The following is a 14,291-nucleotide window of genomic DNA, read 5'->3' on the forward strand; positions in this document are numbered from 1 at the left end:
AAGAAGAGGCGTGTCTGCAAACTTTGCCGAATGCATTATTTATTTATGGTAAAATGTGTGAAGGGTCAATCTGAGGATGTTACAAGCTGGTTTAGTTCAAAACTGTGATTTAATGATTCTTACTGGCCTCAATTACAATGTTAATCTCCGGTATCTCAAACCTTACAATCCTTTCAGGGATACTGTCTGTGTAGAAATGTTCTTAATTCAAGGAGTCCCTGAGCAGCAAATAGTTGGAGAACAGGAACATTCTCAGGAATTATTACAGATTCTTACCTTGTTCTTACGCTGTTCCAATGGTAGCTACATTTTGCCACTGCTGGAATAAGAGTATTGGGGTAGACTGAGCTTTACGATAGCTGGTAAGGTCAGTCCTTATGTTCTTATGTATTTGGGAAAAGTACAAGGGAAAAAACCGTAAAGGAACAAAACAGTAGTAGGAAATATACAAAAAACTCGAAGCACCTTATCTTAATAAAAGAGTCATTAAAATGGTGTAATCTTAATCTGCAGTCACAAACACTAACATACCTATTAAAAGGTCATCGTATAGCATTTATACAGAGGAATTAAAATTGCTTGGAATCCTGATAGTGAGCATGGGAGGACTACCTGGAAACCTAATATACTATTTCTTTCATATAACCCTAATTCTAGGTTTTTATAGCAATTTATTTGGGGTACTAAACCCAATTCTAGTTACCATGAATTAGTGGCATGTCTAGGTATGTATAATTAAACAGGCACAGGAAGCAATTTTCTTTTTGAATTGGGAATTCTGATATTGTAGAACTTACTGTACTGTCTTTTAAAGCAGTTTGTAGTGGTCATTGTCAAATACAGACTTGGGGTTGCTGATTAGCTTGGGTTTGTTAATATGTCCATTTATATTTGCACATTTTTGGTAAAGATGGAATACAGCCTCAGTATAATTAAATGCATATATGCAAATTCCACTTCTGAATGGATTAGAGAAGTTGGGAAGAAGCAGCTTGTGCAGACTTCAGGTTCATTCACAAATACTAATTTTAATTCTATTGCCTACACTGACTGAAGAAAATAAACCAGATGCACCCAACATTCTTGTAAAGCCATGCTCTATTCCCAAGTGTGAACTTCTCCTCATTGAAGTCTGAGTGGACCACTTAGAACAGCTGTATTGAACATTATTAATATGCTTTTAAGCACTGTTGAGTAGTACAAAAATAATGTAATTTAGATCTGAATGAGAGCAATAAATGGTGACCTTTAAAGGGCTGTACTAATTATTAAAAATAATTATCTGTAAGGGATGTAAACTGTTTATTTAATCCTCCTGCTTGCTCCAGGGTAAGATCAGAGAACTTATTAGGACTTGTAGCTACCTAACAGATTCTTAAAGACCTTTAGTGGTGGAGATTTCACATCATGTCTGGCCAATTTTTACAATGGAAGATGGTAAAACAACGGAAAAGAAGTTCAACTTCTGCATCTGCAGGGCAGGAGATTAAGCTTGGGGTTAAACCTGTTCCTACTTGCTCTGTCTACATGGTGATCAACTTCAATTTGCAGCAGTGTTTTCCTCATAGATGTATTCTATAGACTTCTGATTACTTCAGCTGGACTCTGGTGGCTCCATGTCTGCCTTAGATCACAAGAAATTGGAGTCCCCAAAAGGTTATTGCTTGAATTGAGTGTTTACCAGTATTATGAAGACCAGATAATTACTCTAAAATGGCATTCTCGTTTATGTGTTCCAGTGTGACTTTTTCCCAAAGGCACAGGATTCCTGACTTGCATTCAATTTGTGGTCTATTATGATGTCTAGAAGCATTTTTGACATTACTGCTGTATATCCAACTATATGCAGCTGTGCTGCATTTTGCTGTTGATTAAGTTTAACACCTAACTTAATCTACCTGCCTAAGTCCAATAGCTCTTTCTTGCCCCTGTTCAATGGCATCCTGTTTTCAGACCATTTTTCTAGTGTTTCAAGATTTTTTTTTTAAGTTTTAATTTTGAATGATGAAGTGTTGGTAACTGTTCTAAGAATGGTTTTCTGGCCAGTCCTGATTCTCTAGACTTATTGTTAATTTGAGTTTCCTCACCTCTGTGTGATTCTCAGTTGGCTGAACTGTGGCTACAATGTTGGGACTGCTTTGCATAACAAATAAAGTAGTTCTTACATGCTTATTCCGAGATATTTTGTAGATATTTAGAAAATTTCTCAATTTGGTTTATGTCCTGTGTATGCTTTAGTTCTCTTTACCTTCCTCATCCATGACAGATTCTTACAGCTATTTCCTGGTGACACTAAGATGTCATAGCTATTCTTTTAAGTAAGTCTTGGGGTTCAATGAGCAAGTTAATCTCTGATAGACAGTTTGTGATTTAAAGGTATTTCTGTTCCTAACATCCATTATATATATTTAATGTTGTCACATGTTGCATTTTACTTCATGGTGTTGAAGTAGATGAGCCACAGTTTGCTCAAATCCAAAAGGTATAATAAAATGAAACGTAAGATGACTCAAGTGTTAGTGCTGACTGAATTTGAGTAAATGTTACATATTCAGAGGGCAGAGAACTAAGCTGGCGCTAGATGAAAATTGTTAAAAACATATATGCATGGCTATCAGCTTTGTATCTTTCACCATTTTTTATAAACGTGATTATTTTTATCTCTCTTTTTTGACAGAAATCTTTTGGACAGAGATACGTTTTCTAAATCAGATCCAAGTAAGTATATAACATTTTATTGTTTCTTCTCATATATTCAAAATTTGCAAACACTAGATTAAAAATTAGATGGGTGATTTTCTTCAGTGTCAGTTAGGTTTACACTGTCTTTCTGACAATTATTTTAAGAAACTAAGTTACTCTTAAATAATTTACACTTATAGTTTCTCTTACATGAACTGTAATTTTAAAGACTGTATTCAGCGTTGCTTTCCTGAGGTACACAGTCCTTATTTAGCAGTTAACCTATGTTTTTCCAAAAGTAATAAATGCAGAAAATTTTTTTCCTGTTGTTGTTTGTTTGGGTTTTTTTTTGTGTGTGTGTTTTGTTGTTGTGTTTTCCTTTTTTTTTTTTTTTTTTTAATTATCTGTGGTTCTAGATCTCTTTCAAAGCTAGTACACAAGCTTCTAAATAAACTAGAAGCACTTGTTGCTGTTAGTACGTAGTGTCCACTAATCTTGGAATCAAACACTGAAAACCAAAATTATTTCCTCCCTGCCAAACATGACCTTTCCTGATCAAAAATAGTATGATGGTTTCTGAATTAATGTTTTCAGGTAAAAGATAGTGACATGTGTTTTCTCATTAAGTTTTATTAATGCACGACTGGATCCAAAAAAACCTCTCGTGCCAGTGAATATATATATATGATGAGACTTTTGATTTAATATCCATTAATATCTTCCTGTATTGGCTGCTTTATGAAACTTTTATCGAGGACCTGAAACCACAGGAGATGTCTTTTTTGGCACTTCCAGGGCCAACAGTTCCCCCATTCTCTTTGCCCAGGACAGTATTGCTGTATTGCGTGTTGTTGTACTGCTAACCTGTGGCACGTAGGCCCGATTGGCAGCGGAACTGGGTACTCAGCTTGAGACCAGATCTCTAAAGCATTTCACCAATTTGAGTGCTTTAAATAAGCTATTTACTGGAAAGAAGAAAGCTGTATGTTTTGAACTGATAAGCAAGGTTATGACACTTTAAAAAATAGTTCTTTATACCTTGAATCTGTAAAAAATCCACCAGTTTATGTCTCAGAAATGTTTTAAAGATAGATATTAAGGGTTTTTTTAGGTTTTTCCTGCAACTCAGCTTCCTTCTGTCCCTTACCCAGCATGGGTCGCCCACAGACACAATTGCTTGGGCTGCTCGCAGGCCATGGATCCTTCAGAGGTGTCCTGCCTTTGGCATGGGGTATGTTGTCTTGAGAGAGCCTCTCCAGCAGCACATCCTCACAAGTATGGCTCTGGCAGTATCTTTGGCAGCTGTGTCTCCAGCTCTTAGCCGCCGCTGCCTTTTTTCTAGAATAGGTTTGGGCAGATGCACTGTGTGCTCCCCTGGCTCGCAGAAGTTCTGGCAGGCGATGGTTCATTGCGAGGATTTCGGACCTGACTTGAAACCATCTGTGACAGTCACTGGGTGGTTCACAGCCTCTTCCCACACAGGTCACACTGTGGTCCTCTGCTACTCAAACCCTGCAATCTATGCCTGTCTGATAAAAACTTGAAGCACTTGTCCCTAATAATATTTAAACTTAAAAACTAGACGCCTCATCACTTTTGTTGAAAGGTGCCTTGATTCAGTAAAGATTTCTGAATTCAGTCTATCGGGGCAACAGGTCGCTGACCACTCTTCAGAATTCCTTAACCTCGACAACTGAGGTTTTTATTAGTCAACTAAAAACCAGTAATATTCAAGACATGCAATTCTGCTTCTGCAAGATCACCTTACACCAGAAGCACTGTATTGCCTATGTCTCCTTTTTTAAAAAATATGTTCTATAGATTAGGAATGTCAAAGGTAATCCTAACTTCATGCAGCTTTTCCCCAGGAAGGAGAAGCTTTTCCCATTAGAAGTCTGCTGTGAAGACTCTCTCAAGAAACTTTTGGTTAAGAACAGACAAACACTCTCACAAAAGTACCTAAATGTTTCGTACTGTCACATGCCTCAGTATTCAAGTATATCCCATCAGGACATGGTTACATGCCCAGACGCTTGTATGTGTCTCATGTTATTTTCAATGTCAGTATTGGCACTCAACAAATTACTTGGCAAAGCAGTTCTGATTGTGGGTACTCTCCAAACAGTGTAAATTTAGTTTTAGTATTCTGCAGGATTTTTTATTAGCCAATTTAGTTTGTTTGCTCCCAGTGTCCTTTAGTTGAGCAGGAGATATGGCCCTACTGTAAAAGTGAAAAGGGGTAAGGGTGTATTATCAAAAGTGCTGTTCTTTTCTGCACTTGGAAGTGTGTCAGGATAACATTTCTGAGTGTCGATTTGTATGGACAGAAGACCATTCTTAGGCTGGTCTGTATACAGTAACTTTATCCTGTTAGCTAAAAAGGTGTCAAAACCAGCATCGTACCACTTTCACAAGATCCACTTTTATACCCAGTGAATTTGCAGCCATTAGATGTCATACAATGTAAAATCATGTGGAGTCACTCTGTGCATTGAGGTCTTATTGGATGTGACTAGGCCACTTCTGATATGCTTTTCAAATGCCAGTGCAGTTATCTAGGGATCATACTGATAGTGAAAATCTGATTTTATCATCTTGGTCTTTTCCTTAGAGAGGGACACACATGCCTATAGTTGACTCACGTGTCCACATGAACAGCCTTCTCCTGAAATTGAAAAGGAAATTGCAATTTCTCTGGTTCTCTTGGTAGGTTTGCTTAGCCTTTTCTTGATACTGTAATTGCTACTCAGTTTTTATTCCAATTCTGACCACTTCTCTGCAATCTAGAATATTCATGCCAAGAGGAATCTGGCACTTTGCCTTACTAGAGGCAAGTTACAGAAATAGTACAGGGATATTAGTTATAGATGGGACAGACTTAGATAGCCCTTGCTCATGAAGTATTTTAAACAATACCAAAATCTCTTACTGGCTGTGCTTTCTCTTCTGTGGTGTCTAAGCAAGTCATATATATTGATTAATTGTAGCATTTGGATCATTCTGTTCTTCCAGTTTGGAGACTTTTTTTAGGAATATTTTTGAGAAAACCAATTTTTCTATTATTTTATTGGAGAGAATGAGCTAAAGCAGTGCTTCCTTGATGAGGCAGGGATAAAACCTGCAAAGGTGATACAGATTAATGAATTTAGCCTGTTTCTTTGTCTAAAGACAGGCAGAATCATTTTCTTCCCATGCACTGGCTAACCAAACGGAGCCACTGTGCAGCTGTGGTGGCAGCACCATGATCAGGATGGAATATCCTCTCCTTTTAGAGCCCTGTGACTCCCAAGTATGATAATAGAAAAAGTCTGATTTGAAAGAGTGGAGAGGTAAAAACTTCCCCTGAAGGATCTGCCCATGGAAGAGAGTAGCAATGAGAAGAATGTCATGTCAGTTGGGACAAAGGGACCTTCAGGAAACTCTGTCTAGAAAGTACAGAAGCTGTTTGGTGAAGAGTAATGGGGAGTCCCTGCTAGAACTGGGTGCAGGATTGTGGAAAGATTTAGGTATCATGGGCAGAAGGCTGATTTATTGTGGCTAAGACTTCCTTGAAGGGGAATAGATGTTTTGTTTGGGAAAACTGAGGTGGGCAGTTTGGATGTAACAGTAGTTGCCAGGCTAAAGGGTAAACATACATGCATTGGATGGTAAAGGACCAGTGTAGGGCAAGAGAAGCCCAAGCTAGCTGGGAAAATAAGAAGGTGCAGACTATAATATTTGGGGAACCGAATCTACAACTGAGTGACAACTGTTGATGCTTCCACCACTTCTTCATTGCATGATTTCATTAAATTTACCTTGAATTTTACACTGTGGTATCATCTTCCAGAGTTAAAAATTACTAAATGTAATTACTAAATATTTCTGACTATCAGGTATGGATGTATCATCCCTCGGAAGAGTTTATATGGCAAAGCCTTCCAAAAGGGTTTCTCAGCCACCTGCCTTGTCAGAGCGTGTTACTCTTCATCAGTGCGCTGCTCTGAACTTCCTCGTTGTTCCCTCAGTTTTCCAGATGACAAAAGAACAACCAGGTGTTCAGCTCCATCTTAGGATGAGGTTGCATGATGTGTTGGCTTTTGAAACTTAAGAATTTCCTGGTTTTCCCACTTTATTTCTTCCCCTCCCACATAACAATGCTATTGACTGTTTTCGGCTTAAAAAAAAAAGAATAAAACCTCATTGCTTCTTGAAGCCCTAGATCTCTGGTTTGACCAGTTCAAGTGCTTTAGATCAACTTCAGCATTTTAATCTGTATTTCTCCAGCTGCATCTGACTTTGAATAAGTTCTTGAGGGATTATTGCTATTAGTATGATATCAAGGTTTTCATAAAACCTTCTCTCCAAGAGCCTTTAGGGATAATGAATCTTACCACTGATGGAGACTGGTGTCATGGACGGTTTCTTGAAAAGTTCTGGTGTGAGTTTTAGAGGAAAGATCGAAGTTTTTAAATTAGTTGGAATTTGCAAAGTATTTATCAGAAAATCTGGAATGTGCATCTTTTCTATAGCTTTCGTTAGCACTGGTGTTTTTTGTGAAATGTTAGTTTGAGATGCACGTGTATGTATCACTATCAAACTTTCACCTTGTACTTAAATATTATATGATATAATTATTAGTCTTCATCTTCATTATATTTAATCTGCAGCCTAGGAAAAGATCAGAAAATGGCTAGTCATACTACAATTCTAAGCTTTTTTTGCCTTATTAAAGGTTTTATACAAATGATTCTTAAACTAGAGAGGTGGTCCAACTCCTGGGATATACCTTTGGAAGCACTTGAGGAGCCACTGGTAGTGAAGGGGAGTAGAAATCTACTAATACCTCAGCAATGAAAATGTGAGAATGATAGCATTGCCTGCTCTGAGTGCTCCAAAGATTTAAAAAAAAAACAAAAGTAAACTGACTATGAAGAAACTGAATTTGGAAACTACGATTCTGACAGACACACAGTTGAGAGCAGCCTTCCAAAAAGTAAGAGTAGAAGAAGGGACTGAATTAGTTTTAAGGTTGAGCTATACACCTGGTTTTTAACCCTTTTATATTGCGTGACTCCCATCTCGTCAACCGTGATAGAAGACTGAAATTATCCTCCAGTAATCTTTTTTAGTTTTTTTGTTCATAGATGATCTTTTATCTCCCTAGTTTATGAAGCCAAATAAAGTAGTGTCAGGATGTTTCTTGTCTGAAAATTTGATGGTAGTGGATATTTTACAGTTGTTTTGTTGCTTTCTTCTCCTCAATATTAAATCTCTCATATTTTAATATTCTTTTTGTTCCACAGCTGCAATGAACAATTGTTACTTGATTCACTGTATTAACACTAATGCACAGGGCAGGATGTAGTACAAAAAATAAAGCAGCAAATCAATATGGAAAAACTATTACATTTAAGAAAAATCTGGACAATACCATTATCTGAATAGCAAAAATGCACATTATCTGTAAAGAGTGGCTTTTCCTCTTAATAAATTCCAGTTCCATTCTCAACTGTGGTTATAGGTATGAAACGTTTCTAAAGGAAAACTTAGATGTAAGTTCTTGGCAAAATAAACAAAATCCACAATTTTATCTGCTTTTGAAATTAGTAAGATATTTATATTCTTGGAAAATACTATTGAAAATTGGAAAATATTAATTAATGCAGAATTGGTAACGTTAGTTTAAAAAACTTTTTAAAGTTTCCAATGAGAAAAGTGAAAGGAATGTTTGTGAGAGCCTACCTGGCTCTGTGGTAGCAGTAGGAGTAATTCCAGAGAATATTTTTTTGCTTGTTTTTTATCTTTGGAAACTTCATTTGGAAACATACCCTTCTTCTCGGGTTATCTTGGCACAGATTTTACTAGATGCAAAGGTTCGTCAGAAGTTCAGTAACCCTGAGAGACTTCTGTAGCTGATTTCATAGCTTTAATTTCACTCTGTTTTATCACATTTTTCCCATGTAACTTTGTGTGATATAGTTCAGCAATCTACTCCAGAGTGTGCTGTAAAAATAGGCTTGTTGGTGTGGATTCACCCTACTATGAGCAGGAACCAAAGCTGGGAGTATGATTGCCCAAGGTTTCATTTAGAGTAAATGAAGAAAGACAGACATCTCCAGAGAATTATTTTGAAATTTTGTAAAAGCTTTTTCTTCTACAAGACATCTTACTTGGGGAAAAAAAAAGTTTAATTGTGTTAACTTTTAGGTTCTGTGTGAGCTAAATAATTGAACTTTCTTTTTTCTGTCCTTCCTGTTATTTGCTACTGCCTAATGGGATTTTTGTGTGTGCGTGTGTGTGGAGCAAATACCTTTTAAGAAAGAAGGAAATGTAGTTTGAAGCTTGAATTCATTTCTGCTTTGGTGTGTTGATGATTCTGACTTCACTCAGAACAAAACCAGGCTTCTACCCAAAACAGTATTATTTTTAACCTTCTGCTAAAAAATAATGATCAGTACAGGAGAAGAATTTGTCAGGAAAAAAGTGTTAAAATCTCAGTATTTCCACCATTTAGAAAAGGTTTGTAGTGGAGTTTCAGGTAAAAACTGCTTTATGGTTGTTAGCTGCAACTAGGTCAAGACTGTAGCAAATAAAGTTTAAATCACTCCTTCAGTGCAAAAGATTCGTGCCCATAGTAGTGTTTAACAGACCTGATTATAATCACTGTGCCTCAGTCACCAGTCCCTCTGAGGGAAGCTGGAGATTGATGTGTAGTGGGTTCTGTGCTGGAAAGCCAGATCCGTGAGGAGAGTCGTGCCTGTGGGATTATGCTGCCTGGTCTTTCAAAAACAGCTTAGGCTGACAAACTTCATTGATGCTATTTTTTATTATGTTTTAGTTTTGTTATTTTTTAAAAAAGGGTGCATATGCAAGATGGTTCAATACATATAAATAACTTGAAGCAGAATTAATGAAGAAAACCTGAGAAGTTATTTTTTATTTTTTTCCACTTTTATTTCCGCTGTCTCTTTTTTCCAGTAGGGTTCTCATTTGTTTTTATTTTAATTCTTTCATCTCTTGAAGGAATCATAATTTAGGGTAATTATGCATTAGATTAACTAGGATAGCCAGGCCATCCACGTTTAACGAAGACCTGCTTTTATCCAATTTTACTGCTGAGGATTGTCAAGTGATTTGCTGGAGGTCAAGCTTAAGCGTTGCCTCCCATTTTAGAACAACCCTACTAGACGGTATTTTTGCCAGATCTCATTAGGCATACTGAAAACTGAGAAAAAAACATGTTACTATTTGATTGTCCTAGTTACTAATTTCATCAGCAGAGAGACTACCAAATTGGTGCACTTAATTTAAGAATATGATACATTCTGAAAATGACCAAATGTTTTTTTCTTTTCACAGTCTGTGTTTTGTACACACAAGCCATTGGAAACAAAGAATGGAGAGAGGTAAGATGCATATTCATAGATGCATAAATGTTTTGAGTATACTTAAGGCCGGCCACTTGCCTCTTGAATGCCATGCTGAACAACAGGAGTCTTATCTCCGTGACCAAAGCAAGAACACCTGAACATGGCAGTGTGCAATATTATTGCTTGTATTGTATCTTTGCACTCACTAGAGAGTATCTTGGCTAGGTGATGCACTTTGGCATGTGGTTATCATGTCGGTTTGGGAACTACAGGAGTTAAAGCAGACTTTTGACATGATAGTTGCTAGAAAATATGTATATATTATCTCTATCTCAACCGTCTGGAGAAGGTCTACATATACATACCTACAACTCAGTTGACTGTTTAAACTATTTATAGTTAATGGAAAGAGATAACATCCTGAGGGCAGTTCATCAGACCTAATTTAGATGTCTGCATTAGATCAGATGAATCATTCTTTAGAAATGCCTTCAAGTGATGATCAGAAGCCTACACTTTTGACTATGTCAGATGTAAAGTTCGGTGAGTAGAATCCCATTCCTAGTAGCTGTTATGACAGTCAAAATTCAGAGGTTGGCATGATAGAGGGGTTGAGTCAGGACTGCATATTATATGTTGTGATGTATTCTATTTATACCAGTGATAAAAAATAAGGTGTTAGGTAGAAGATTAATTACATTAGATGTGTAATCTCATATCTTTAGTTTTGTGCTTTTTCTGCCTGCAGTGGCGAATGCATTAATTTCAGTAAAATTCCATATTATGTGTCCATTTTGTTGCATTTAAACACTTAATATTTTACTAGTTTGTGGAGGTGGAAGTCACCTGGAACTGTTTGGAGAAGATGAAACTGAGACAAATAATAAGCCCCTGATGATATGTGTAGATGTTAAAGAATGGTTCTCAGTTATGGCAACGTACTTTACCTTGTTTCTGTTCCATATCCTTTTAAGCATAGTTCTCTTCCTTCTTTTGCCTAATCACTTTCTTTTGAACACTGCAGAAGATGCTTGGGGATCGTAAATACAGTAAATCATTTCATATTCTCCATAATTTCACTAGCACTCTAGTCTAGAAGTGTGCTGTTTCCCCCCTTCAGCTGAGCTATTCAGATGGATTCAATACCGTGGTTAAATCAAACCCTTCACTTAATGAAGAGTAGTTGTTTTCTGGGCATTGACTCTTCTTTCTCTGTGGTACAGATTCCAGTGGTTTTACCCAGTGTTTTGCTTGCACACCAAATTCTCAGCAGAGAATTAAAATGTTTCATTCTCGAATTTAAGAGGGTGTTGTTTTTCAAAACAGTTTCCCTGTTTTCACTTACAGTATTAGGGTATCTTCATTAATATAATTGGCAACAAATGCATAATCAGAATCTGAGTTTTGGTTTTAAAATATTTACTTTCCCTTACTTTGTGAGGATACATTTGAAATATGGCCAGGTATAACTTACTGTTAACTACAGAAGCCTTAAATAATATATTGAAAGAATCTGAATTTCTCCATTTCAAAGCGGGTGTTAATCTTGAAAACAAGAGGGAGCACTTCAAAGGTGAATGCTAAATAAATAATAGACATTGTAAAATACTCAACCAACTGCAGTTTTACTGGCAATATCCACCAGTGGTGCGTGTTACGGAACTGCCAATGGAGCAAGGCTCTGAGCCTCTGGTCCACCTACTGTAAGAATGCATTGGATGCAAATTAAATTTGTGTACCTGTCTGGAAGTCTGTTCTCTCACTGGTCCTCATCATGCTGATTTCCAACTTTGTGAGGTGCCAAATGTTATTTTATATCCTCTGTAAATTTCCATTGTGTCTTCTAAAATTGTTCATGGCTTCCCATTCTTCAGGTCTTTTTGTTCATTATGCATTTGTGTCTTCACAATTCAATGTGTAGGGAAGCTAGATCACAAACCCTAAGAAGAGCGTTATCTTTTGTTGTGTGTTTATATACTGTTTTGTGCAGCGAGCTTCCAATGGAGAGTGTTACCTAATTTTCAAAAGCCATTTAGATCAGAGCCAAGAACCTAGTGATAGTTTAAACCATTTTTTTAGTTACCTAGAATTGTAACAGAGTACTAGATTCTGACTGTTCACATTTCAAGGAAGATGTTTAAAAGAAAAAAGACTAAGTTAAAAGTAATGAATTATTAAAAGATTAAATAACATATGCTACACTGAAAAACTTAAGGTCAAATTATTTACATAATGAAAGAGTGAGTTAAGGATAATTGTAGTCAGATGTAAATATCAACACTAAGAACATTAATTTCATAATAGAAAACATCTCAGTCTAACAAAGGTGTAGAAAGATCCGACAGATGAAAAAGGAAGTGAAATAAAAATCGGGCAAGAAACAAGAACTTACTTTTTACAATGGTGGTGATTAATTATTGGAACAATTTAATTGCAGTTGTGGTAAAACACTGTAAATTAAAGAAAAGAGAAGAAAACAAGCAAAAAAACCCAACCAACCAAAACCAAACCAAACCAAAAAAACCAAACCCAAACCCAACACACACACACACACAAAACCCCGACCACACACACGCACACACACAAGGCTCACAGCCATAAAGTTGAAGCAAGAATTAATTCAGAGAATTCATATAGAAGGTGTTTAGCAGAGGAATGGGTTAAACCCTCATAGTTACAATAGTTGCTTTGTATCTTTAATATTGGACTTACCCCCTTGCTAGTCTTTTATAACTCTGATGTTATGATGAAGGTTATGATTTTCCTCATAGCCCATTAGGCTGGATCAGTTAAATTGAGATGCTATAAAGATTCAAATGGCTAAATAAATTTTAAAAACCCCTTCTACCAGGAGAGCTTGTAGTATGAGGTGACAAAGACCCTCCATGTCAGGAAAGCCAGAAGGGGGACTCTGTTCTTTATTTTTTTTTGTTGAACATATATTTTCCTTTAACTAGTTAAATTGATTCTGTTTCTCTCCTGAATGACATTTCCAGACGTATTTGCTTGTTGGCCATGTTAAGATTTTAGCTTTACACAACTGTCAGTGGGGAAACTAGGCCATGTGGAGAACTAATTAATTAGCAGCTATGTTATTAGTTGCAAGTGACTAGATTATAGAAATAACCTGTTCTGCTTAAATTGAGAAAACAGATTTTAAAAGATGATGCTTCCTTTAGCTGTAAAGTGTAGGCTGGTGGTTTATAGAGGCCAGCATTTTAATGTCATCTGTAAAACAAATTTTAATAGTAATTTGTCAGTAAAGCAATTAGTTATATTAGTCTCATGTGAAATAATCATTTGTGTAGCCCTTGGGGAAAAAAGTAAACAGACCAAAAAAACTGAAACCTCAATTAAAACAAATGTAATTTAAAGTTAGCAGTGGCACTGAATTCCATCTCTCGAGTTTTGTAACCATTTCAGTGTAACTGATGAGGAGATAAAGGTAGAAGTGTAACATGCATTCTGTTGGGCCTTCTCTTGTCTCCATGTGATTTAATCATCAGCATATTCCATATTTCTCTTCTTTTACCGATAGACTTCTGTCATGCATTTTAAATCAAGTCCAAAAGATTTCCTAAGTGTAACATGGTTATAGTGTAAAGTGAAATACAGTTTACTGAAAATAAATGCATATTTGAAGGGACAAAAAGTACTTATAAATTTTTGATATTTTACTGTTTTAAAAAATTAAAACTGACATTTAGGTGTCATAATTATATTTTTCCTTTTGAAGTAACTTTCCCTTTGAATTCATGCATAGTTCTATTTCTAATGGAACTATAAAACCAAAAAACCCGAGATACGAAATATGACATAATCATGGAATAATTTAGGTGAACAAAACCTTTGTGTTATCCACCCTCCTACTCATGTGCTCTGTCTGGTTCAGTCTCCTGATCCATGCAAAGCCATCTTCAAAGTTGGGCCAGGTTGCTTAAGTCCTTTCCCAGCTAAGGTTTTAAATTCTCTCATGACAGAGACCGCACAGCTCTTTGGGACCCATTCCAGTGCTGAATCACTCCTTCTGGAAGAATGTTTCCCTATATCCCTTCATCATTTCCTTCGTTGCACCTTTTGACTATTGCATCTTCTCCTTTGGTTGTGCTCTCTGTGAACTGTTTGGCTCTGTATTCTATAATGCTGTTTAGGTAGTGGAAGATGGTAGTAGAAACAGATTTCTCTGTAAACCTACAAGTTGAACAAACTGAGCTTCATTGGCTTTTCCTGAAGTTGTGTGATACAGCCTGATGATCG

At 36.5% G+C, this 14,291-nt stretch overlaps 1 protein-coding gene across 1 annotated transcript in view; it reads left to right on the plus strand.

The window, feature by feature from the left end:
• Nucleotides 1–14,291, plus strand: part of CPNE8 (copine 8) — a 101,439-nt gene that overhangs the window by 10,039 nt on the left and 77,109 nt on the right. Inside the window, exons 2-3 of the mRNA XM_082063450.1 lie at nt 2,678–2,718; nt 10,024–10,070. Of these exons, the coding sequence (XP_081919576.1) occupies nt 2,678–2,718; nt 10,024–10,070 (88 nt within the window). The remainder of the gene's footprint in view (nt 1–2,677; nt 2,719–10,023; nt 10,071–14,291) is intronic.

This window comes from Streptopelia decaocto (genome assembly GCF_964273445.1).
Source record: "Streptopelia decaocto genome assembly, chromosome: 1".
In the NCBI taxonomy this organism is placed as follows: Eukaryota; Metazoa; Chordata; class Aves; order Columbiformes; family Columbidae; genus Streptopelia; species Streptopelia decaocto.